Here is a 26,537-nt window from a genome sequence, read left to right on the forward strand (position 1 = left end):
TAGCAGATACTGTACATGGCAATGGAATTCTGGGAGCTGGCCTCTGATTTCTGTGTTGACTCACAGGAATGCAAGCCCGGCCTACTGATACTATTATCAGTGAAACGCACACACAAGCGCTCGGAAACAGGATGGTAATTACAGGGAATTATCTTGTCCTCTCGGCTCTTCTACATCGAACATTTCTGTTGTTTTTATTATCATGGCTGAACTTGTTTATTGTACTTCCCCTGCAGATGTTCCTGACAGTTTACCTCAGTAACAACGACCAACACTTCACTGAGGTTCCCATCACCCAGGAAACGCTATGCCGAGACGTGGTGGACCTGTGCAAGGAGCCAGGAGAGGCCGACTGCCACCTGTCAGAGATGTGGCGTGGATCTGGTGAGCGGCTCTTGATGCGATCTCGTCCAAAGAAAATGGCTTTTAGAAGTTGATACTGGAAGAACATAGCTTCTCTGAAATGGAGCCCAAATGGAGATTAGCTGTTTTAACTTGCATGGCAATTTATTTTCGAAGGCCTCTTGACGGTCTCAAATGCAAATCGAGTCCGTAATCCCAGTGACAAACTCAAGCACCCAGACCCGTCTGGAAGCGTTCACATTGGGAACTCGAGGAGGGAACGGCGTCTGTTTCCACGGCGACGCTGCCTACTACAGTGAAGAAAAGTACCAATTATTATGTTCGAGTACTCGCACAAGTACCATGAAGGGGCGGTCCTGGGAAGCCTTTTTCACGTCGCAGACTCTCTTTTTAAAGATGTATGGCTTGTAGGACCACTTTTTATGATAATAATCCATTGACGTCTGCTTGACTGCGAACGTGTAAGTCCATTTATATGATGGAGCAGGTTGAATAAATTGTGTCCTGACTATTTAAAGCAGGGGTCGGGAACCTTTTTGGCTGAGAGAGCCATGAAAGCCAAATATTTCACAAAGTATTTCCGTAAGAGCCATATAACATTTTTCAACACTAAATACAACTCCATTTGTGCATTTTTAAGTATGACCAACATTTGTAGAGTTTAATAAGTCTTATTCTTTTTAACAACATTGTTATTATAAAAGTGAAGTGAATTATATTTATATAGCGCTTTTCTCTAGTGACTCAAAGCGCTTTACATAGTGAAACCCAATATCTAAGTTACATTTTAAAACCAGTGTGGGTGGCACTGGGAGCTGGTGGGTAAAGTGTCTTGCCCAAGGACACAACGACAGTGACTAAGATGATGCAAGCGGGGATCGAACCTGCAACCCTCAAGTTGCTGGCATAGCCGCTCTACCAACCGAGCTATACCGCCCCAAAGTTAACCAATAATACATATAATACTTCTTACCATTAATGCGACATCTTGAACAGGTGCGGTAGAAAAAAAGGATGGTTGGATTAGAATGCATGAGAATGTTTTATATTTTGAACCTTATTTTTGAAACTGTGATTACCAGCGGAATTATTCATTATTTATTGTGTTAAGCAATGTCAGCTAAGATTTATCTGAGAGACATATGCAGCCATAGGTTCCCTACCCCTGATTTAAGCATTATACACCTTTTTACCTGCACCCTGCCACCCGCTGTTTCCCACATCTACAAAGCAATTAGCTTCCGACTTTCACCTACTGATACGGAAGAGTATTACACGGTTACTCGGCATAGCAGGGGGCAACCATTCTCCCAAATTTCTCCCGATTCCCACTTGGATAACAATATTGGGGGCGTGCCTTAAAAGCACTGCCTCAAGCGTCCTCTAAAACCTTTCGTCACGTCCGCTTTTCCTACGTAGAAACAGCATGCCGGCCTAGTCACATGATATATGTGGCTTTTACACACACACACACACACACACACACACACACACACACACACACACACACACTAATGCAATGCAAGCTTGGTCAACAGCCATACAGGTCACACTGAGGGTGGCCGTATAAACAACTTTAAGACTGTTACAAATATGCGCCCCACTGTGAACCAACACTAAACGAGAATGACAAGAACATTTTGGGAGAACATCCGCACTGTAACACAACATAAACAACAGAACAAATACACAGAACACTTTGCAGTACTACCTCTTCCTGGACGCTACAATATAAAAATGTATTATTAGCCTGTGGGAAAAGTTTATTTCGATATTTACCCGAGAAGGCTGCAAATAGAAAAGAAGCATTCAATTTCTATTTAAATTTGATTCGATATGCCATTGCTATTTTTAAATGATTAGTATTATTTGAAACTCCATTTTGCATGTCACTATAAAGTTATATAAGTCTCGCTTGTTCAGTATTCAATGCAAAACTTGTTTGGGTCCCTATTAAAAGGTTAATTTGTTCAACCTTGGCCCGCGGCTTTGTTCTGTTTAAAATTTTGGCCCACTCTGTATTTGAGTTTGACACCCCTGCTCTAATACGTTTTTCAACTTGTTTAAGTCGGGGTCCACATAAATTAATTCATGGTGCCTCGGTGTGCATTGTTTACAAAACGTGAGGTGCGCTACTTAATATGTCCGTGTCGTTCGGTACACCTCCGAACCGAACCGAAACCCCCGTACCGAAACAGTTCAATACAAATACATGTACCGTTACACCCCTAATATTAAATAATATATATTTGGTTTTACATCCATCCATCCATCCATTTTCTACCGCTTATTCCCTTTCGGGGGCGCTGGCGCCTATCTCAGCTACAATCGGGCGGAAGGCAGGGTACACCCTGGACAAGTCGCCACCTCATCGCAGGGCCAACACAGATAGACAGACAACATTCACACTCACATTCACACACTAGGGCCAATTTAGTGTTGCCAATCAACCTATCCCCAGGTGCATGTCTTTGGAAGTGGGAGGAAGCCGGAGTACCCGGAGGGAACCCACGCATTCACGGGGAGAATGCGTGGGTTTTCAATACAGTGTATTGAAAAACATTTGAAAATTAATTATACCTTTGCAACCTCATTATACTATTGGCTAAGTTTTGTATTCATAAATGTAAGTTTCTCAATACCCGACATGTTATTTGTGCCTTTTAAAAAGATTTAGAACTCTACATTAAAACACTTTTCCTCTAACAACCAAAAAGCTGTGAAATCGATGATGCTGTGTTCCAAATTTAAGTTATTTACGGAGATTGAGTGAGCCTATGGTTTTGCACTTTATTTTAGATATATATTTTTTTTGCATTTTATTTTAGTTACTTTGACTTAACAACCCCCTGGCGCTGTTTTGTACTGTTTTTGTACTTACTTTGATTATTGTTTTCAACTGTTTGTAAATGTTGAAATTTATAAATGAAGGTTTCTAAAAAAAAATTTTTTTTAAAGTGCAGTTAATATTGTCTCTGTTTGATTGGTGAAACAGAGTCAAACGTCACAAGTGACTGCATTTGATTGGTGAAACGCAGGTATGTGATAGATCCTACTTTGAAGGTCTGTGACAAATCAAAACAAACAAAGCGTGCATTAACAGATCGATAAAAGTCAGTAGCCAGCTGAATGTAGATAAATGGAGCGGAGTAAAAGTAGCGTTTCTTCTCTACAAATATACTCAAGTAAAAGTAAAAGTATGTTACATTAAAACTACTCTTAGAAGTGCAATTTATCCCAAAAGTTACTCAAGTAGATGTAACGGACTAAATGTAGCGCGTTACTACCCACCTCTATCCCCATGTCTAGCAGTAAAACAGGACAGTTGGTACAAAATGCGGCTGCTAGACTTTTGACAAGAACAAGAAAGTTTGATCATATTACGTCTATACTGGCTCACTTGCACTCACTTAAGATGTGACTTTAAGGTTTTATTGCTCACGTATAAAATACTACACGGTCTAGCTCCATCCTATCTTGCTGATTATATTGTACCATATGTCCCGCCAAGAAATCTGTGTTCAAAGAACTCCGGCTTATTAGTGATTCCCAAAGCCCAAAAAAGTCTGCGGGCTATAGAGCGTTTTCTGTTCGGGCTCCAGTACTCTGGGATGCCTCCCGGTAACAGTTCGAGATGCTACCTCAGTTGAAGCTTTAAAGGGGAACATTATCACCAAACCTATGCAAGTGTCAATATATACCTTGATGTTGCAGAAAAAAGACCATGTATTTTTTTAACCGATTTCCGAACTCTAAATGGGTGAATTTTTTGCAAATTAAACGCCTTTCTGTTTATCGGTCTTTTAGCGATGACGTCAGAACGTGACGTCACCGAGGTAACACACCCGCCATATTCATTTTCACATTACAAACACCGGGTCTCAGCTCTGTTATTTTCCGTTTTTTCGACTATTTTTTGGAACCTTGGAGACATCATGCCTCGTGGGTGTGTTGTCGGAGGGTGTAACAACACTAACAGGGAGGGATTCAAGTTGCACCACTGGCAAGAAATCTGCCGCCAGACCCCCATTGAATGTGCCAGAGTGTCTACCAGCGATGCTAAGACAGACATGGCACAGAGATGTATGGATAACCTGCAGATGCATTTGCAACGATTAAGTCAACAAAATCACAAAGGTGAGTTTTGTTGATGTTGTTGTCTTATGTGCTAATCAGACATATTTGGTCACGGCATGACTGCCAGCTAATCGATGCTAACATGCTACGCTAATCGATGCTAACATGCTATTTACGCTAGCTGTATGTACATTTGAAACTAGATACCCACATTTAATACGAAACAAACACTTACCAATCGACGGATTTAAGTTGTTCCAGTATCACAAGATGCGAAAGTCCTGATCGTTTGGTCCGCACATTTTACCGGCGATGCTAACAAGGCAGCCATGCTATGGGCCACTTCATTAGGTACACCCACGCTACGGCCGAATAGCGTCAATAGCTATTCGCTCAATAGCTTCAATTTCTTCTTCAATTTCGTTTTCGCTATCTGCCTCCATACTCCGACCATCTGTTTCAATACATGCGTAATCTGTTGAATCGCTTAAGCCGCTGAAATCCGAGTCTGAATCCGAGCTAATGTCGCTATATCTTGCTGTGGTAACCGCCATGTTGTTTGTATTGGCAGCACTGTATGACGTCACAGGGAAATGGATAGTGGTTTTGAAGATAGCGAAAATAAGGCACTTTAAAGCTTTATTTAGGGATATTCCGGGACCGGTAAAATTTTGAAAAAAACTTCAAAAAATACAACAAGCCACTGGGAACTGATTTTTATTGTTTTTAACCCTTTTGAAATTGTGATAATGTTCCCCTTTAAGTCTAATTTTAAAACTCCTTTGTATACTCTAACCTGCTGGCCCCACTACGGACTGGACTCTCACTATTATGTTAGATCCACAATGGACTTGAATTTCACAATATAATGCTAGATCCACTCGACGTCCATTGCACCGGTCGCCCTAGAGATCTGCAGTCCTCCAAGGTTTCTCATTGTCATCCCACTGGGTTGAGTTTTTCCTTGCCTTGATGTGGGATCTGCATCGAGGATGTTGTTGTGGCTTGTGCAGCCTTTTGAGACACTTGTGATTCAGGGCTATATACCGTATTTTTCGGAGTATAAGTCGCACCTGCCGAAAATGCATAATAAAGAAGGAAAAAAAACATATAAATTGCACTGGAGTATAAGTCGCATTTTTAGGGGAAATTTATTAGATAAAACCCAACACCAAGAATAGACATTTGAAAGGCAATTTGAAATAAATAAAGAATAGTGAACAACAGGCTGAATAAGTGTAGGTTATATGAGGCATAAATAACCAACTGAGAAGGTGCCTGCTATGTTAACCTAACATATTATGGTAAGAGTCATTCAAATAACTATAACATATAGAACATGCTATATGTTTACCAAACAATCTGTCACTCCTAATCGCTAAATCCCATGAAATCTTATACGTCTAGTCCAGGGGTGCCCATTACGTCAATCGCGAGCTACCAGTCGACCGCGGGGGGTGTGTCAGTCGATCTCCATCCAGGCTTTTAAAAAAAATAGACCTAAAAATGAGTGATCATCAATCTTCACCAAGACGTCACTTAAATGACATTCACGGTACCGGAGGGTCTTGTGAGATGACGCTGGCTGCTGCAAGATCATTATTATGAAAATATGACCGAGAGGAAGGCCAGAAACACTTTTTATTTCAACAGACTCTCGCGCCGTACCTTCCGTCAAAACTCTAAAGGCCGACTGCACATTTCCTACCTTCACAATAAAAGCCCTGCTTCATGCTGCCTGCGCTAACTAAATACAGAGTCTCGGAAAACTGGCGTGCACAAGCGATCCCTCAGAAAGCTGGCGTGCACATCACTTGTGCACGCCAGCTTTCCGAGACTCTTATTTTGTTAGCGCAGGCAGCATGAAGCAGGGCTTTTATTGTGAAGATAGGAAATGTGCAGTCGGCCTTTAGAGTTTTGACGGAAGGGACGGCGCGAAAGTCTGTTGAAATAAAAAGTGTTTCTGGCCTTCCTCTCTGTCATTTTTTCATAATAATGAACTGGCAGCAGCCAGCGTCATCTCACAAGACCCTCGGGTGCCGTGAATGTCAATCAAGCAAGCTACGGAATTTGCCGCCAATGTTTTTCTTGTAAAGTGTATGAATTAGATGCCAAAAACCAACCACTTTCATGTGGTATTGTACAGAAAGGACAACTTTTTTTCTCCTCCATTTGAAAATGTGGGCGTTATCATCATTACTGTCTGATTCCAATCAATGCAAGTCATCAGAATCAGGTAATACACCAACTTATATTCTTGTCTTTGTGAAAGAAAGACATCTATATGTGTTACACATGCTTGTATTATCATTAAACACATTTAACTTGTTTACAAAAATGTCTCTTTCATAAATAAATAAATATAAATGATATATATAAATGAGGTAGATCCCCTCGAGTTGGTCAATTGAAAAGTAGCTCGCCTGCAGAAAAAGTGTGGGCACCCCTGGTCTAGTCTCTTGCGTTAATAAGCTGAATAATATTATTTGATATTTTACGGTAATGTGTTAATAATTTCACACATAAGTCGCTCCTGAGTATAAGTCGCAACCCCGGCCAAACTATGAAAAAACCTGCGACTTATAGTCCGAAAAATACGTTAAAATAAACATCGATTGATTGATTGAAGTCCACTTTGCTTCCACAGAGCGAGCTGTAGGGGACGGCGAGAGGATGCTGGATGTGCTCCAGCGATGGGGACAACACAGGCCTGAGGTGCGCTTCTTCCTGCGCCACAGCCGAGCCCCGAGCAGGGATTCAGGTGAGTGGGGAACGTGAAAGTCCCACAGCAACCGCCGCACGTCACCACGTAGCACAAAGTGTTCCAGTCAAGTCGCCATAAGCTTATTACTTTTCCCTTTTCTTAACAACGCGGAAAACGCAAGTATTTCTGGTTGGGTGCGATCCTCTCAGCGTCTCAGTTGCGTAACTAAGCCCCTTTTGCCCCTCACAGCTTGAGTCTGGCCTAGAGATTAGACGCTTGTTTTCCCTTCCTGTTATCTTACCCCTTCTCTTTTTTCCCACAGTAGGCTCACCTCTCTGATTTCACTTTGCACAAATGCATATTATGTTATTTAAAAAAAGTGATTATTTGCTTCTCATGTAGCGCTGTGAAGTATATATTTATATAGCACTTTTCTCTAGCAACTTAAAGCGCTTTACATAGTGAAACCCAATACCTAAGTTACGTTTAAACCAGTGTGGGTGGCACTGGGAGCAGGTGGGTAAAGTGTCTTGCCCAAGGACACAACGGCAGTGACTAGGATGGCGGAAGCGGGAATCGAACCTGCAACCCTTAAGTTGCTGGCACGGCCCCTCTACCAACTGAACTTTGGGGTGGCTTATATTTTTCTGTAAAGGTTGTGCACAAAAAGCTGTGGATGACATGGGAGAATACATGTAATATAGGTAACTTTTAGGGCTGCGAATCTTTGGGTGTCCCACGATTCGATTCAATATTGATTCTTGGGGTCAAAATCTATTTATTTTTTTTCAATTCAACACGATTCTCGATTCAAAAAGATTCTGTATTCATTCAATACACAGCAGGATCTACCCCAGTCTGCTGACATGCAAGCAGAGATTTAAAAAAAATAAGCTTTTATAATTGTAAAGGACAATGTTTTATCAACTGATTGCAATAATGTAAATTTGTTTTAACTATTAAATGCACCAAAAATATGACTTATTTTATCTTTGTGAAAACATTGGACACAGTGTGTTGTCCAGCTTATGAGATGCCATGCAAGTGTAAGCCACTGTGACACTATTGTTCTTTTTTATAAATTTTTATAAATGTCTAATGATAATGTCAATGAGGGATTTTTAATGCTGAAACTATAACTAATATTGATACTGTTGTTGATAATATTCATTTTTGTTTCACTACTTTTGGTTTGTTCTGTGTGGTGTTTGTGTCTCCTCTCAATTGCTCTGTTTATTGCAGTTCTGAGTGTTGCTGGGTCAGGTTTGGTTTTGGAAATGGATTGCATTGTTATGGTATTGCTGTGTATTGTTTTGTTGGATTGATTAGAAAAAAAAAAACAATTAAAGAAAAAAAAAAGAGAATCGATTCTGAATCACACAACGTGAGAATCGCGATTCAAATTCGAATGGATTTTTTTCCCCACACCCCTAATAACTTTACGTATCACAAGACAAATTGCTGATGATTTATGGGCACACATGACTTGTTAGTCCCCTAAAAGTGTGTACCAACTTTTGCGATGATCCGAATCAACACCATAAAGCTGCAGTGGATGTACTGTATTGTAGAGTGCTGTAAGCTGTATGAGACATATCAAGTCAGTCCAAGTCAGTGCATCTCAATTACAAAACCCAAAACCAGTGAAGTTGGAATTAAAAACAGAATACAATGATTTGCAAATCCTTTTTAACCTATCCATCCATCCATTTTCTACCGCTTATTCCCTTTTGGGGTCGCAGGGGGCGCTGGCGCCTATCTCAGCTACAATCGGGCGGAAGGCGGGGTACACCCTGGACAAGTCGCCACCTCATCGCAGGGCCAACACAGATAGACAGACAACATTCACACACTAGGGCCAATTTAGTGTTGCCAATCAACCTATCCCCAGGTGCATGTCTTTGGTGGTGGGAGGAAGCCGGAGTACCCGGAGGGAACCCACGCATTCACGGGGAGAACATGCAAACTCCACACAGAAAGATCCCGAGCCTGGATTTGAACCCAGGACTGCAGGGCCTTTGTATTGTGAGGCAGACGCACTAACCCCTCTGCCACCGTGAAGCCCTCAACCTATATTCAATTTAATAGACTTCAAAGACAAGATACTTAACATTCGAACTGGAAAACGTAGTTTTTTTTTGCAAATATTAGCTCATTTGGGATTTGATGCCTGCAACATGTTTCAAAAAAGCTGGCACAAGTGGCAAAAAAGACTGAGAAAGTTTAGGAATGCTCATCAAACACTTATTTGGAACTTCCCACAGGTGAACAGGCTAACTGGGAACAGGTGAGTGCCATGATTGGGTATAAAAGAAGCTCAGTCATTCACAAACAAGGATAGGGCGAGGGTCACCACTTTTGTGAACAAACGCGTGAGCAAATTGTTTAAGAACAACATTTATCAACCAGCTATTGCAAGGAATTTAGGGATTTCACCATCTACGGTCCGTGATATCATCAAAAGGTTCAGAGAATCTGTAGAAATCACTGGACAGAAGCAGCAAGGCTGAACACCAACATTCAATGCCTGTGATCTTCGATCACTCAGGCGGTACTGCATCAATAAACAACATCAGTCCACATTTCAAATTGTCTTTGGAAACTGTGGATGTCGTGTCCTTAGGAACAAAGAGAAAAGGAACCATCCGGATTGTTACAGGCGAAAGTTGAAAAGCCAGAATCTGTGATGGTATGGGGGTGTATTAGTGCCCAAGACATGGGTAACTTACACATGTATGATGGTATAGGGGTGTATTAGTGCCCAAGGCATGGGTAACTTACACATCTGTGAAGGCACCATTAATACTGAAAGGTACATACAGCTTTTGGAGCAACATATGTTGTCATCCAAGCAATTTAATCGTGGACGCCCCTGCTTATTTCAGCAAGATAATGCCAAGCTACGCGTTACAACAGCGTGGCTTCATAGTAAAAGAGTGCAGGTACTAGACTGGCTTGCTTGTAGTTTAGACCTGTCTCCCATTGAAAATGTGTAATATCACTATACCATCCATTCATTTTCTACCGCTTATCCCTTTTGGTGTTGCGGGCGGCGCTGTAGCCTATCTCAGCTTCAATCGGGCGAAAGGCGGTGTACACCCAGGACAAGTCGCCACCTCACCACAGGGCCAACACAGATAGACAGACAACATTCACACTCACATTCACACACTAGGGCCAATTTAGTGTTGCCAATCAACCTATCCCCAGGTGCATGTTTTTGGAAGTGGGAGGAAGCCGGAGTACCCGGAGGGAACCCACGCAGTCACGGAGAGAACATGCAAACTCCACACAGAAAGATCCCGAGCGCAGGATAGAACCCAGGACCTTCGTATTGTGAGGCAGACGCACTAACCCCTCTTCCACCGTGCTGCCCTTGCACTATACCATTGCATGTAATTATGTGCATTGCAGTATTATTCACACAACATAAAATAAATAATAAAAAATTAATAAAGAGGCATGGATGACACTTTATGACAGTAACACTTGCGTTTATACATACATAACATTTTATTTAATTATATATTAATACAATTATAAATTAATTTATTATTAATAAAACCTTGTGCTTATTTATTATGTACTGTTTTTATAATGGTATTTGATTGCTGTTCTGACAGTAACCCATAAAAATCTCAAAGAAATGTATACGATTTTATACAGTTATTTTGTGAAATTAATTATACATATCGTATTTCCTTGAATTGCGGCCGGGGCGCTAAATAATTAAAACCTCTTCTCACTCTGGCACTTACCAAAGGCATGCGGTAAATTTAAGCCTGCGCTTATAAATTTGAGTGTGATGTAAGGATAACATCATGAAAAGCACATTTAATTAAAAAAACGTTATTATGGTTTTACCTTTACTTATAAATGAAGTCCATGCGCAGCTCCTTCTGATCAAAAGCATCGATAACTTGTTTATAGAAGTCTTCCTAATCTTTCTTCAGTTTTAAAAGTCTCGATGGAGATCTTCCTTTATTACCTCCTGCTTCGATTGAAAGTCCAGTTTAGAAAACTATTTTATTTTAGATATGTAATCCTCCATGTTAAAAGTGCAAGCGAGAGGAAAAAATAAACGATCGCTGCTCACTCTTGCTGCTTGTTGTCACTTCTTCTGCAGCCGAGTAGTCGCAAGAAGGATCACTAGCGGGAGAAGGCGGGAGTCATTTAATTACTCATGTTTGACACACACAGCTACGGTATATTAATAAAACATAGCTGCTTACTGTTCCTTTTAGCATACTCAATAGCTTGGACCTTAAATCCTACTGAGTAGCTCTTAATCTTCTTCCCTTTATGCGATTTCAAATTATTGAAATCCGCCTCCTCCATTTTGAAAATGATGACAGGTGAAGTGTCACTCGTGACGTGACGAGTTTGACCCAGCGGAAATTCTAGGCATATGCTAATTATTTTGCGAAACGAGTTTGGCCCGGCGTTAATCCCGAGCCGGCGGTAATGCTTAGCATGCGCTAATTATTTTGCGAAACGAGTTTCACCCGACAGTAATTCTAGTCAGGCGCATACTATATATATACCCGGCGGCAATTCAAGGAAATACAGTACTAATCGTGGAACTGTGATTACCCAGACTACAATCTTACAGTTGAAACCTATAGTTGGGCTTTTATGTGCATACATACACATTGATGGAGTATCCTATATTTGTGTCCTTTTTCCAGATTAGTTCAAATGTCGTCTTTCACTGGTGCATTGTCTTCTGTTCAGCAATCTGCCTATTTAACACACATAATTGCAGGCCAAGGGTCGTCTAACCCCATTATACAAGCTAAAGGGCTTTGGTCACGGGGCAGGGCTTTATGGGCTCTGGACTGCAATAGTAGCCTGTTCAGTCACAGATTAATGTGGGCGGGCCTACGCTTGCGGGACCCCTCCCACACGGTGCTTGGTTATGTATGAAGCCAAACCCTGAGATTATTGTTGCAAGGAGGCACAAAGAATGGTGTTGTTTCCCAGAGGAGCCTTTGACTTCCATTACACTGATGTATATCCGCTGCCGCAGCACCTGAGAGAGAGAGCAGAAAGAGCCGTTACTTTGTAGCCATGTTTGATAGAGACTGTCATAGCTGGCACGTAAAGGGGAGCAGTTAAGATTGTTTGTTACTCCACGCCATGTCTGATCGGGTCTTGTACCGCCTTGCTCCTTTAGGTGTGTCCAGAGGCTCGGAGCCAAAGAGGAATGGAGTGAAGGGTCCACCAGACAGAAGAATGGAGAACGGGGTGAGTTCTTTAAAGCGTACCATATTTTCTAGACTAAAAGGCGCACTTAAAATCCTTTTTTTCCCTTAAAAATCGACATTGCGCCTTGTAACCCGTTGCGCCTAATGTACGGAATAATTCTGGTTTTGCTTACCGACCTCGAAGCAATTTTATTTAGTACATGCTGTAATGATAAGTGTGACCAGTAGATGGCAGTCAAACATAAGAGACACATGTCGACTGGAATATGATGACAATATGACTCAAGTAAACAACACTAACATTTTATATGTTCCATTGAAATTATGGAACATTATACAAGGCGCTCAAAAATCTATCAAAATGTTTTGGTACGACTTTGGTAAGCTATGAATTGTACTTGATGAATTGTACTAGCCTTCGACATACGAGTGTTATTACGGTGTGTGTATAAAGTAAGACATATTATTTGGCGTTTTATGTGTCAATATTATACAAAAGCAACTTTTCTTACCTTCTGGTACCTGCTGATCGTTATTTGGGATCTGCATAAATCCTGAAAAATTGTGCACACCCGCCTTTGTAGTCTGTGCCGACACAGTAGTCGGTGAGCTTCTTTTTTTTTTTGGTCTATCTTGTTATGGGACATTCATCCTCCGCTGTTGCCATTTGTATTATAAAGTAGTGTAAAGTTCTTACTTATATCTGTCAGTAAACTCACCATGAAAGCGCTAAAACATACCGATGTAGTGAGTTTCCATTATTCACCCAAGGAACTTTAGTTACTAGAGAGTTGTTGTTGTTTCTGGATGAAAAGATGCTGCTCCCTTATTGACTTAAGTAAAGTCTGAATGCTATTAAAACAGTTAGCTCAATCTTTTGACACTTCTACGACTCCCGTCCTTGCACGCTACACTGCTACAGCAAATATGACGTAAATAAGACTGCCAACAAAACAGCGCATCTGGAAACGACTGTCAGAAAGCTGCTTAAAGATGATATGTTAAACATAATCTTGTCATGGTCCGGATCATGGTCTCATTTTGTTTTGTTAGTTTTAGACTCGGCATTGGTTCCTGTTTTTGTGCACCCTTGTTTGTTTTAGTTACCATGGCGACGTATGATTTTCACCTGCCTCTGGTGTTCGGACCGCGTACCTGCTTCCAATCAAGAGACATAATTTAAGTCTGTCTTTGCCAGTCAGTCTGGCTGGCGTCATTGCTCGTTTGAAGTCTGATTACATAGTTATGCTAGTTGTTCCATGCCATAGTTTGGTTAGTAGATTCATGCCACAGTTTCATGTTTGTGTCTTGCTATGCCATAGTTTATGCTAGTTGTTTCAGACCACAGTTTCATGCTTGTTTCATGGAATACCATAGTTCAAGCTGTTTGTTTCTTGCTGCGCCATAGTTTATGCTAGTTTTTCGCTTTATGCCATGTCTCTGTAAGTTTTGTTTGTCTCTTGCCTTTGACTATGTAAGACGTGTTTATTTCATGCCACAGTTTTATAAGTTCTCTATGTCCATAGTGTATGCTAAGTATGTACTTTAACTTAAAGTGCGATCAGCCTTGTTTTCCGTTTTTGTACTTTTTTTGAGTGAAGATTACTAAATATGTTTCTACCTGCAAGCCTTGTCCGGAATAGTCCTTTTGCATCCCGGGAGAACAAACCTCGCAGCAAGCTGCGCCCCCCCCCCTGCCATGACAAATCTGTGCAACCAAATAACCACCATTACATGTTATGTAGACCACAAGGAAGTGTTTTCAATTTAGAAAAAAAACAACAATAATATGACTCCTTTATTGCGCCTTATAAACCGGTGAGCCTTATATATGAAAAAACTCGAAAATAGACCATTTATCGTTTTTTCGCTTTATGTCTTGTCTCTGTAAGTTTTGTTTGTCTCCTGCCTTTGACTACATAAGTCGTGTTTTTTTCATGCAGTTTTATAAGTTCTCTATGTCCATATGCTATGCTAAGTATTTACTTTAACTCCAAGTGTGATCAGCCTTGTTTTCCGTTTTTGTACTGTTTTTGAGTGAAGATTATTAAATATTTTCCTACCTGCAAACCTTGTCCGGAATAGTCCGTCTGCATCCCGGGAGAACAAACCTCGCAGCAAGCTGCGACCCCCCCTCCCCGCCGTGACAAATCTGTGCAACCATATAACCACCATTACATGTTATGTAGACCACAAGGAAGTGTTTTCAATTTAGAAAAAAAACAACAATAATATGACTCCTTTATTGCGCCTTATAAACCGGTGAGCCTTATATATGAAAAAAGCTCGAAAATAGACCATTCATCGGTTTTTCGCTTTATGCCTTGTCTCTGTAAGTTTTGTTTGTCTCTTGCCTTTGACCACGTAAGTCGTGTTTTTTTCATGCCACAGTTTTATAAGTTCTCAATGTCCATAGTCTATGCTAAGTATTTACTTTAACTCCAAGTGCAATCAGCCTTGTTGTCCGTTTTTTTTTTTTTTGAGTGAAGATTATTAAATATTTTCCTACCTGCAAACTTTGTCCGGAATAGTCCGTTTGCATCCCGGGAGAACAAACCCCGCAGCAAGCTGCGACCCCCCCTGCCGTGACAAATCTGTGCAACCAAATAACCACCATTAAATGTTATGTAGACCACAAGGAAGTGTTTTCAATTTAGAAAAAAAACAACAATAATATTACTCCTTTATTGCGCCTTATAAACCGGTGAGCCTTATATATGAAAAAAGCTCGAAAATAGACAATTCATCGATTTTTCGCTTTATGCCTTGTCTCTGTAAGTTTTGTTTGTCTCTTGCCTTTGACTATGTAAGACGTGTTTATTTCATGCCACAGTTTTATAAGTTCTCAATGTCCATAGTCTATGCTAAGTATTTACTTTAACTCCAAGTGTTATCAGCCTTGTTGTCCGTTTTTGTACCTTTTTTGAGTGAAGATTATTAAATATTTTCCTACCTGCAAACAAAATTATTTTGTTCTTATATGTGGAGGAGGAGTTTAACTGAGGACAGATTTAACTGAGGACAAATAGTCCGTTTGCATCCCGGGAGAACAAACCTCGCAGCAAGCTGCGACCCAACCGTCCCCTCCCCGCCGTGACGAATCTGTGCAACCAAATAACCACCATTACATGTTATGTAGACCACAAGGAAGTGTTATCAATTTAGAAAAAATTAAATACTAATAAGACTCCTTTAACGCGCCTTATGAACCGTGCACCTTAAAAGCTCGAAAATAGACCATTCATCGGCAGTGCGCCTTATAATCCGGTGCGCCCAATGGTCCGGAAAATACGGTACCTTAAATCTCCTGTGGCACTATTGTATTTCAACATGCTATTTTGAAAATAGGAATTGGAATTGAATGTTCTCACCTCCTATTTCCGTGCCAGAGCATTATTGAACATGAAATTAGACTGAATCAAAAGGGCCTTTGCTGGTTACAGCCAAGTGCTGCGCCCCATTTCCTCAATTAACCAACAATCAATTCCACACAGTACACTAAATTCTTAAATCAATGAAGTGATATTTTTGGCCACCCTTAGAGAATACCACTTGTGCTCTGTCCCTCATTAAAACCACATAAGCCCCACTGCCTAATTAGACCTTTGATGACTATCCTGTTGTGCTGTTATGTTAACATAAAGTATGTGACCCATTATTTTGTTCCCCTATACTGCACAAGAAGGGAACCAATTAATTCAGTTCAGCTTCCTCTCCACGGTATAGAAATGCAAATTTTTTTTTTTTTTTTTTTTTTTTACAGGCCATGCATTGTATACAAAGACTTTATTGTGCATTTACATAGTTGAGATTTAATGAATGCATTTTTTTTTGTATGACTCTGTTATGACTCATTTTGTCCATGGCATACCCGTCCAGGTGGCAGCACCCAGAATGGACATGACTTTGGCGGAGCTACAGGAGATGGCTGCCAGACAGCAGCAGCAGATTGAAGCTCAACAACAACTCCTGGCTTCCAAGGTACAGAGAGAGAGAGAGAGAGAGTGAGACAGGAGGAAGATGAAAGTCCAGACAGGAGCTGGTAGAGATGATAGGATGTAGAGGATGAAGAGCTTAAGTGGTGGTGGTGATAAAAGTAACATCGAGTGGATGGAAAAATAATTAAAGGAGATTAAAGGAGGGAAGAGTTAAAAGAAAATGCCTCAAATTGTTAAGAGATAGAGGTGCAATAATGGTGGAATGGTGGCAGCAGGTGTAGTGTTTAAAATTTGAGAAGCCTGGGACATTTTAAGGACCTGATTTAGCCTGAGTCCTGTAGGCAAGATACCATTTACCGTATTTTTCGGAGTATAAGTCGCTCCGGAGTATAAGTTGAACCTGCCAAAAATGCATAATAAAGAAGGAAAAAACATATATAAGTCGCACTGGAGTATAAGTCGCATTTTTTGGGGGATTTTTTTTTGATAAAACCCAACACCAAGAATAGAAATTTGAAAGGCAATTTAAAATAAATAAAGAATAGTGAACAACAGACTGAATAAGTGTACGTTATATGAGGCATAAATAACCAACTGAGAAGGTGCCTGCTATGTTAACCTAACATATTATGGTAAGAGTCATTCAAATAACTATAACATATAGAACATGCTATACGTTTACCAAACAATCTGTCACTCCTAATTGCTAAATCCATGGGTGCCCAAACTTTTTCTGCAGGCGAGCTACTTTACTTTATATAGACGTTTTTGTTAACAAGGGAAAGGTGTTTAATAATAATACAAGCATGTTTAACACATATAGATTCCTTTCTTTCATGAAGACAAGAATATTAGTTGGGGTATAACCTGATTCTGATGACTTGCATCGATTGGAACCAGACAGTAGTGCTGATAACGTCCACATTTTCAAATGGATGAGAAAAAAAGTGCTCCTTTCTTAGATTAGATTAGATTAGATAGTACTTTATTTATTCCGTCAGGAGAGTTCCTTCAGGAAAATTACAATTTTCAACACAATCCCATTCAAGATCAAACAAACATTACAGGGAGACAGAACAGGATCGCTGACGGGTCTGCCGGCTTCCAGCGCCCCTTACAAAAAAGATGAGATACAGGTTAATATAAAATAAAAAAATCGGTCTTAGCCTGGGCCCTGGAGAGGGGGTGCAGACTGAGGCCAAGGGAAAAACAACAACTCATAGCCATAGTACACATCCCTCTTACATGTGTTTAAGAGGGAAACATCAAACATCAAAGAACACAGAGGACATTAAAGACATTAAAGCAGCAGATACAACCAGACACTCCTACATACAGCTATGAATAAAAAGTAAAAGAAACATATCCACTGTGGTGGCCTCTGCGGTGTTCCACGCCATCGTCCGCTGGGGTGGAGGGACCATGGCCAGAGACAGGAGCAGACCCAACAAAGCAACCAAGACAGCAGACTCCACTCTCGGCCAGTGTCCAGTCCGCATGGATGAGTGATGATACGTCCAAGGAGACTGAGGTGTCCGACACCTGCTCACCCAGTCAAGACACCGCGAAGCCTCTTATTCCCAGCGCTCAGTGCTAGCTCTGCATACCACATGAGAGTGGTTGGTTTTTGGCATCTTATTTGTCTAGCTTCCATACTCGTTTTTATAAACTTTACAAGAAATACAATGGCGGCAAACTCCATGCCCGCCAGTTTTTTGAGACTTTTATTTTGTTAGCGCAGGCAGCATGAAGCAGCGCCTTTATTGTGAAGACAGAAACTGTGCAGTCGGTCTTTAGCGTTGTGACGGCAGGTACGATGCGAGAGTCTGGTTGGTGGTAGCGTGGTGTATAATGTAGCCTGGAAGAGTCAATGTTGCATGGGATTCTGGGTATTTGTTATGTTGTGTTTATGTTGTGTTACAGTGCGGATGTTTTCCCGAAATGTGTTTGTCATTCTTGTTTGGTGTGGGTTCACAGTGTATGGTTTTTTCAATATTTTGGGTTGCCTACCCCTGTTCTATACAAAAGGAGTTTTTAAGGACCTACTGCATAAAAGCTTAGTCAAATATCATCAATATGACAGTGCTCTAGTGTTTTTTTAGGAATCTTCTGCAAAAATGCACAATTTTTTCAGAATCTTTTTGGGTCTCTTCTTGTTCCACCAGGAGCAGCGATTGCGCTACCTGAAGCAGCAGGAGCAGCGGCAGCAGCATCAGGCGTCTGAGCAGGAGAAGCTCCAGCGTCTCCGCGACAACATCGACAACCAGGAGAGTCGGCTCAAAAAGGTCCGAGCCCTCAAGGGACAAGTGGAGCAGAAACGCCTCAGCAATGGCAAACTGGGTAAGATCCTCCCGTTGGGCAAATGTACTGCTAAAAGGAGTTACAATTAGGGATGGGAAATGAAAACTCCCAGGGTTTTGATTCCTTGGAATCATTTTACAGTTTTTTAAACAAATTTGTTATTAATACACGCTTGATGCCTGCAGCACAGATGTTGGAATTATTCACGGGAAAGAAAGGCAACAGGGCAACTTGCATCAAATTGGGAAAATACTACTAGAAACATTAGCAGACACCACATGTGATATAAAGTTTAATGAATGACACGTTTTCAATCCTGTCTTTGATGGAAGCTAATCACCACCACCAGTCAACTTGTCGTCTAATGTTAATACTGCGAGTAAAGAACAAACTAACCGTGCCAAGAATCTTAAAACATGCTATTATTAACTGTAAACGAGAAATTAATGTTTTTCTTGTAGTATATGACTTGACGTCTGCACGCCTCTTTTCTATATAAGATGTGTTTTCCACTGCTGGAGACACCTTGATTAGTCGGATAAAAAAATCATAATATGACCCCTTTAATGCGCCTATAATCCGGTGCACCGTTTGTACGAAATTAGACTTCAATAGACCCACTCGTCGCCAGTGCGCCTTATAATCCGGTGCACCCTATCATCTGAAAAATACGATATTGGAGGGAATTAGCTGTCGGTGCCTTTACTTGTGCAAAGCTGGGCTCCCAGTTAAAATCTAAATGTCCTCCAATAAGCAGAAATTATTTTGATCTTTATTTGTATTGTAGTCGAGTCATTTACAAAAGGTAAATTTGGTAGGCTATATGCTACATAACAGCTAAGCACACAATAGCGCACAAGCCAAACATATGTAATACGTAAATGGTTTAACTTGTATAGCGCTTTTCTACCTTTTGTACGTGTCCTTAATCGAACACTATAGCAGTATAAAACCGCACACTTGTCAATGTAAACAAGTACCAAATAATTATAGTTGCATAATACTCACACATACAAAGCCTCCAAGGCAAACCGGTATTAGAAAGTATCCAGTAACCAACGTCTCTGGATCATTCAATTTACAGCATAGGGCCGGGCGATATGGGCTTTTTTTAATATCTCGATATTTTTAGATACATGATATATGTCTCGATATTTTCATGTAGATATATTCATGCAGAGAGGGAAATCACAACTAAGACAATTTACCATAAGTGTTTTTATTAAACAGTTATTTAGCAGTGGCACTAAACATTCATGTCATTTCCAAAACATAAAGTGCAAGATTGTCAGAGACATTCTAAAACAAGCTATGAGTGCACTTTTGTGCATGATGTCACTGAGATGAGGTATCAAAACAACACTAAATTAAAGTTCACTTTTTGTATAGAACGCCACTACAATACTTTAAAACAAATAAAGTGCACTTTTGTGCATGATGTCACACAAGATATTTGAATAACTATCAAATAAAAATGAGCTGCATAATAGGAAATCAAATCGCTATGTGGTAGGTTACTGCGGACGTTATCTCCTTATGTTGTTGACTATTTATTTCATACGGTGTTAATGTGGAAATGGTTGCCTCGGCATTTTGTTGGTGTGGCACCGAACGGAGATGTTGACATGCGGAGTAAGCACTCTACAGTCTCTAGCAGGTGACTTTCCAAATGATGCTACATATTAGCAGTAATGCTACTTTTGAAGCAACGCTTTTGGCCCACGCTTGACAAATTACGGTTGTGTGTTCGACATATTCCCGCTTGAAGCCAAACCACCGCCAGACGATACTGTAGACCCCCTGCTGTTTTTCTTGGAAATTAATTCTTCCTTCATTTTTTACCAGATTCACACCTTCTTTCTCTCGTATTACCACTCGCACCACAGCTAACGTTACCCATGCTGCTACTTCTCTGCTCCTCGAGGGCGTATACGTATGTGACGTGTGTAAGAAGGTGAGCTTGCTGTCTGTGAGAATGAGAGAGAAGTAAAATACAGCACTATGTCATCAGTTTCTGATTTATTAAATTGTATAACAGGGCAAAATATTTCTCATTTGCAGTGGTCTTTCTTGAACTATGTGGAAAAAAAGATATAAAAATAACAAAAAAAGTTGTTGAAAAATAAACAAGTGAAGAAGTGATTCAATTATAAATAAAGATTTCTACACATAGAAGTAATCATCAACTTAAAGTGCCCTCTTTGGGGATTGCAATAGAGATCCATCTGGGTTCATGAACTTAATTGTAAACACTTTTCACAAAAAAAGAAATCTTTAACATCAATATTTATGGAACATGTCCATTTAAAGTCTAGCTGTCAACACTGAATGTTGTATTGTTGTATTGTTGTATTGTTTTTTCACAGTTTATGAATTTACATTCATATTTCAATAAGGTATTATTCAATAAACATATCTTTACCGAATTAATGAATTGCTGCTACTTATAAAAATGTTTTTAATTAATCTCACTTGGCATACCTTCAAGTACTTCCAGGGGTTAGCGCACCCCCTTATAGAGGACTACTGCTCCACTACGTGTCATCGCGCACGCTTTTGCATCACACAATCAATGTGCCGGCTCTGTAACATGTTGTATGAGATTTGTGCAGAACAACGTATGTGGCTGCAAGACGTACTTATTCAACAGCCATACAGGTCACACTGAGGGTGGCCGCATAAACAACTTTAACACTGTTACAAATATGCGCCACACTTTGAACCCAAACAAGAATGACGAACATATTTTGGGAGAATTTCCGCACCCTAACACAACTTAAACACAAGAGAACAACTACCCAGAACACCTTGCAGCACCATCTCTCCCGGGTACATACACCACCTCAACCGACGCAAGTAGGGAGGGTCGGTGGTAGCGTGGGTGTGTGTATTGTACCCCGGAAGAGTCAGGGCTGCATGGAATTGTGGGTATTTGTTCTGTTGAGTTTATGTTCTATTACAGTGCGGCTGTTCTCCTGAAATGTGTTCGTCATTCTTATTTGGTGTGGGTTAACGGTCTGGCACATATTTGAAACAGTGTTAAAGTTTCTTTTTACGGCCACCCTCAGTGTGACTTGTGTAGCTGTTGACCAAATATGTCTTGCAACGTCACAAATGTGAACTGATTAGCCAAAGGTGACAAACATTTTGGCTTGTACATTGCCTGCACAGAATTCAGTGGGTATTAAAGGGGAACATTATCACAATTTCAAAAGGGTTAAAAACAATAAAAATCAGTTCCCAGTGGCTTGTTGTATTTTTTTAAGTTTTTTTCAAAATTTTAGCGGTCTCGGAATATCCCTAAATAAAGCTTTAAAGTGCCTTATTTTCGCTCTCTGCGAAGACACTGGCCATTTCCCTGTGACGTCACACAGTGCTGCCAATGTAAACAAACAATGGGAATACCACAGCAAGATATAGTGACATTAGCTCGGATTCAAACTCGGATTTCAGCGACTTAAGCGATTCAACAGATTACGCATGTATTGAAACAGATGGTTGGAGTATGAAAATATTGAAGAAGAAACTGAAGCTATTGAGCGAATAGCTATTGACGCTATTCATAGCCATAGCATGGCCGAATAGCTGCGTTAGCATCGCCGGTAAAATGTGCGGACCAAACGATCAGGACTTTTGCATCTTTTGACACTGGAGCAACTTAAATCCGTCGATTAGTAAGTGTTTGTTTCACATTAAATGTGGGTGGAAGGAAACGTAATATAGTTGCAAATGCATCTACAGGTTATCCATACATCTCTGTACCATGTCTGCTTTAGCACCGCCGGTAAATAGCATGTTAGCATTGATTAGCCTAGCATGTTAGCATCGAATAGCTGGCAGTCAAAATCAACAAAACTGACCTTTGTGATTTCGTTGACTATCGTTGCAAATGCATCTGCAGGTTATCCATACATCTCTGTGCCATGTCTGCCTTAGCATCGCCGGTCAAATGTGGAGACACTCTGGCACATTCAATGGGGGTCTGGCGGCAGACACTTTGGCATCTTCGGGCCAGTGGTGCAACTTGAATCCCTCCCTGTTAGTGTTGTTACACCCTCCGACAACACACCGTCGAGGCATGATGTCTCCAAGGTTCCAAAAAATAGTCAAAAAAACAGAAAATAACAGAGCTGAGACCCGGTGTTTGTACTGTGTTGAAAATGAAAATGACGGCTGTGTTAACTCGGCGACGTCACATTCTGACGTCATCGCTTCCAGCGCGATAAACAGAAAGGCGTTTAACTCGCCAAAATTCACCCATTTAGAGTTCGGAAATCGGTTAAAAAAATAGATGGTCTTTTTTCTGCAACATTAAGGTATATATTGACGCTTACATAGGGCTGGTGATAATGTTCCCCTTTAAGAAGAGGGCCGTTATAGCACACCATGAACAGCGTGATATTGTAAAGATAGTCCCGTGAAAATCGGGACTAATGGGTAGTATGACGCTGTCAAGTTCTGTTCACATTAGATTTTCGGGCCGCACATACAATAAATTGTCATAACTAAGCGCGGGCCGCATGTTTGAGACCCCTGCTCTAACCACTAGGCCACCGAGTCGCTGTATAATATATATTATTTCCCAACATTCTAATGTTGCCATCTTCCCCACCCTTCTCTTCACCTACAGTGGAGGAGATTGAGCAGATGAACAACCTCTTCCAGCAGAAGCAGCGAGAGCTGGTGATGGCTGCCACCAAGGTGGAAGATCTTAACCGGCAGCTGGAATTGTTGAAAAATGGCAAAATGGAGAACTTCCACGACAACCAGGGCTCTGTGGCTGAACTCGACCGCCTCTACAAGGAGTTGCAGGTGTGCCATTTTGATGTCATGTTGCCTATAAAGCATCTTATTTCCAGTGGGAGTCATCTTTCTGTTTTCCTTTGCAGATGCGGAACAAGCTGAACCAGGACCAAAATTCCAAACTGCAGCAGCAGAGAGAGAGCCTGAACAAGCGCAACATGGAAGTGGCTTCCATGGATAAGAGGATCGGCGAGCTGCGCGATCGGCTGTGGAAGAAGAAGGCAGCGCTGCAGCAGAAGGAGAACGTGCCTGTAAGTATTACACATATGTTCTAGACACATGAAGCTGTTGCAGACCATAGATAGGAAAAGGTTGTATAAAGAGTATGGCCAATTCGGTTTCAGGCGATCTCCTAAACCAGGGTTCGGCAGCCCAAATTGTTGAAAGAGCCATATTGGACCAAAAATACAAATAAATAAATCTGTCTGGAGCCAGCAAAAATATTAAAAGTCTCATACAAGTGTTATGATGAAGGCAACACATGATGTAGGTTACTATAGCATAAGCATGCGAAATATACATTTTGGTATTGTGCAAATCAAGTAAATAGTCCCACTTGGCTGAATAAACATAAAGTACCTGAAGATTACTACGATCAAAGTATTGGACAGGACGTCGGAAATGTGTAAATAAAGTTGTATTTTATATGAGAAAAAAATGGGCATACAAAATGGTACAAAACTTATCTTCTTATCGGTTGTTCATTCATTCACCCTTGGGCTCGTAATGCTCAATCTCCACAACCACAATGCACCTGCTCCCAGTCTTTTTTAACATCTGATTTGGACAAATAAATTGTTGAACATGCAGTATCTGAGTTAACCCTTTGTTAGGCTATGAAGTAGAAACAACTCAATTCAGTGTCAGTGTTTCTCAAATAATCAATATCAAATACATCCATCCATCCATTTTCTACCGCTTATTCCCTTTTGGGGTCGCGGGGGGCGCTGGCGCCTATCTCAGCTACTATCGGGCGGAAGGCGGGGTACACCCTGGACAAGTCGCCACCTCATCGCAGGGCCAACACAGATAGACAGACAACATTCACACACTAGGGCCAATTTAGTGTTGCCAATCAACCTATCCCCAGGTGCATGTCTTTGGAAGTGGGAGGAAGCCGGAGTACCCGGAGGGAACCCACGCATTCACGGGGAGAACATGCAAACTCCACACAGAAAGATCCCGAGCCTGGATTTGAACCCAGGACTGCAGGAACTTCGTATTGTGAGGCAGACGCACTAACCCCTCTTCCACCGTGAAGCCATATTGAATACATGTATAAATCAAATCAAATACATGTATAAATCAAATCAAATACATGTATAAATCAAATCAATTCCCTTTTAACTCTTTTTAACTATAAATAATAATATATTAATGTATCAGCAACAAAGTATGCAAATTACAAATGATCATCACACATAAACTACATAACCCATAAGTTTCAACAGTACCTTCTAAAAATGTGTAAATGTACTTAAACAGCATTTAGGCTCCTACAAGAGGGTTTGCCAAAAATAGATTATCTTTGAATCTCAGTAAAAACTGAAACTATGCAAGGAAAACAAATATTGGATCTATAATTAGATGAGAAAATGAACTGGAAATCTCATTACAATATACAACATAATGTGGCAAGAAGTATGTCAATAATGAGTAAAGCAAAATATGTTCTGGACCAAAAAAATCACTCCATATTCTCTACTGTTTGCAAGTGTTACGATATCGGAGTTACTGTGCAGAAATATGGGGGAAAAACTGCAAAATTACACTTATTCACTTACCATGTAACAAAAAAGAAAGATCAGTTATAATTAGAGATGTCCGATAATATCGGACTGCCAATATTATCGGCCGATAAATGCTTTAAAATGGAATATCGGAAATTATCGGTATCGGTTTCAAAAAGTAATATTTACGAGTTTTAAAACGCCGCTGTACGGAGTAGTACACGGACGTAGGGAGAAGTACAGAGCACCAATTAACCTTAAAGGCACTGCCTTTGCATGCTGGCCCAATCACATAATACCGACGGCTTTTCACGCACAAAAGTGACGGCAAGACATACTTGGTCAACAGCCATACAGGTCACACTGAGGGTGGCCGTATAAACAACTTTAACACTGTTACAAATATGCGCCACACTGTGAACCCACACCAAAAAAAGAATGAAAAACACCTTTTGGGAGAACATCCGCACCGTAACACAACATAAACACAACAGAACAAATACCCAGAACCTGTTGCAGCACTAACTCTTCCGGGACGCTACAATATACACCCCCGCTACCCCTTACTACCCCCACCTTATGTCCCAAATTCCAAGCTGCTGTTTTGAGGCATGTTAAAAAAAAACAAATGCACTTTATGACTTCAATAATAAATATGGCAGTGCCATGTTGGCATTTTTTTCCCATAACTTTAGTTTGTTTACTTTGGAAAACCTTGTTACATTTTTTAATGCATCCAGCGGGGCATCACAACAAAATTAGCCATAATAATGTGTTCATTCCACGACTGTATATATCTGTATTGGTTGATATCAGAAACAGTAATTAAGAGTTGGACAATATCGGAAATCGGCAAAAAAGCCATCGGACATCTGTAGTTATAATAATACATAATAAGTGCAACATTACAAATACATTGGAGGCAACCACCACAGTTGACATACTTCACACAAAAGTCACAATTTGTGATTGTTGGTCCAAAATAAATGATGATTTTGGCAAAATGAGCGTCATACATTTTTATTCGGTCGTTCTGTGTATTTCTTTAGGCTTCTGGTGCGTGTTAAAGTGCCTGCTGGTCAGGAAATCCTGCAGGAAGGTTACCAGCATATTGTGTCAAATGCGGTCGCAACATTCTACTTTCACAAAATAAAAGCATGTTTTATGGTCATTTATAAGCTAGAGTATGTTTAGAACTATATGTAGACGTATTAAATTTGTTGACTTTATCAGAAAAACTGTTAAAACGACAGCAATTGTATGCATCCGGGCTCAGCCGCACACGTCCTTGGTAGCAGTCATGGCGTCTCTTTTTTTAGTTGGCCATACTCTTTACACTACTTTGTAATAGGTTAGAATGTAGCTCCCTCTAGTGGGTGAAAAGCTGGAGTGTCGTGCCTGACATAGGCCCAAG

The 26,537-nt window shown here is 40.6% G+C and overlaps 1 protein-coding gene across 3 annotated transcripts in view; it reads left to right on the forward strand.

Annotated features, from left to right (window-relative positions):
• LOC133558916 (apoptosis-stimulating of p53 protein 2-like) overlaps window positions 1-26,537 on the forward strand; it is a 94,923-nt gene that overhangs the window by 32,340 nt on the left and 36,046 nt on the right. For all 3 annotated transcript variants that reach the window (XR_009808059.1, XM_061910079.1, XM_061910081.1), the window contains exons 3-9: window positions 237-384; window positions 7,088-7,201; window positions 12,321-12,391; window positions 16,231-16,332; window positions 18,455-18,629; window positions 23,221-23,402; window positions 23,480-23,644. Coding sequence is in view for 2 of the 3 variants with exons in the window: in XM_061910079.1 (XP_061766063.1) it covers window positions 237-384; window positions 7,088-7,201; window positions 12,321-12,391; window positions 16,231-16,332; window positions 18,455-18,629; window positions 23,221-23,402; window positions 23,480-23,644 (957 nt within the window). In the remaining variant the exon portion in view is untranslated. The remainder of the gene's footprint in view (window positions 1-236; window positions 385-7,087; window positions 7,202-12,320; window positions 12,392-16,230; window positions 16,333-18,454; window positions 18,630-23,220; window positions 23,403-23,479; window positions 23,645-26,537) is intronic.

The sequence above is a fragment of the Nerophis ophidion genome, linkage group LG09 (genome assembly GCF_033978795.1).
Source record: "Nerophis ophidion isolate RoL-2023_Sa linkage group LG09, RoL_Noph_v1.0, whole genome shotgun sequence".
In the NCBI taxonomy this organism is placed as follows: Eukaryota; Metazoa; Chordata; class Actinopteri; order Syngnathiformes; family Syngnathidae; genus Nerophis; species Nerophis ophidion.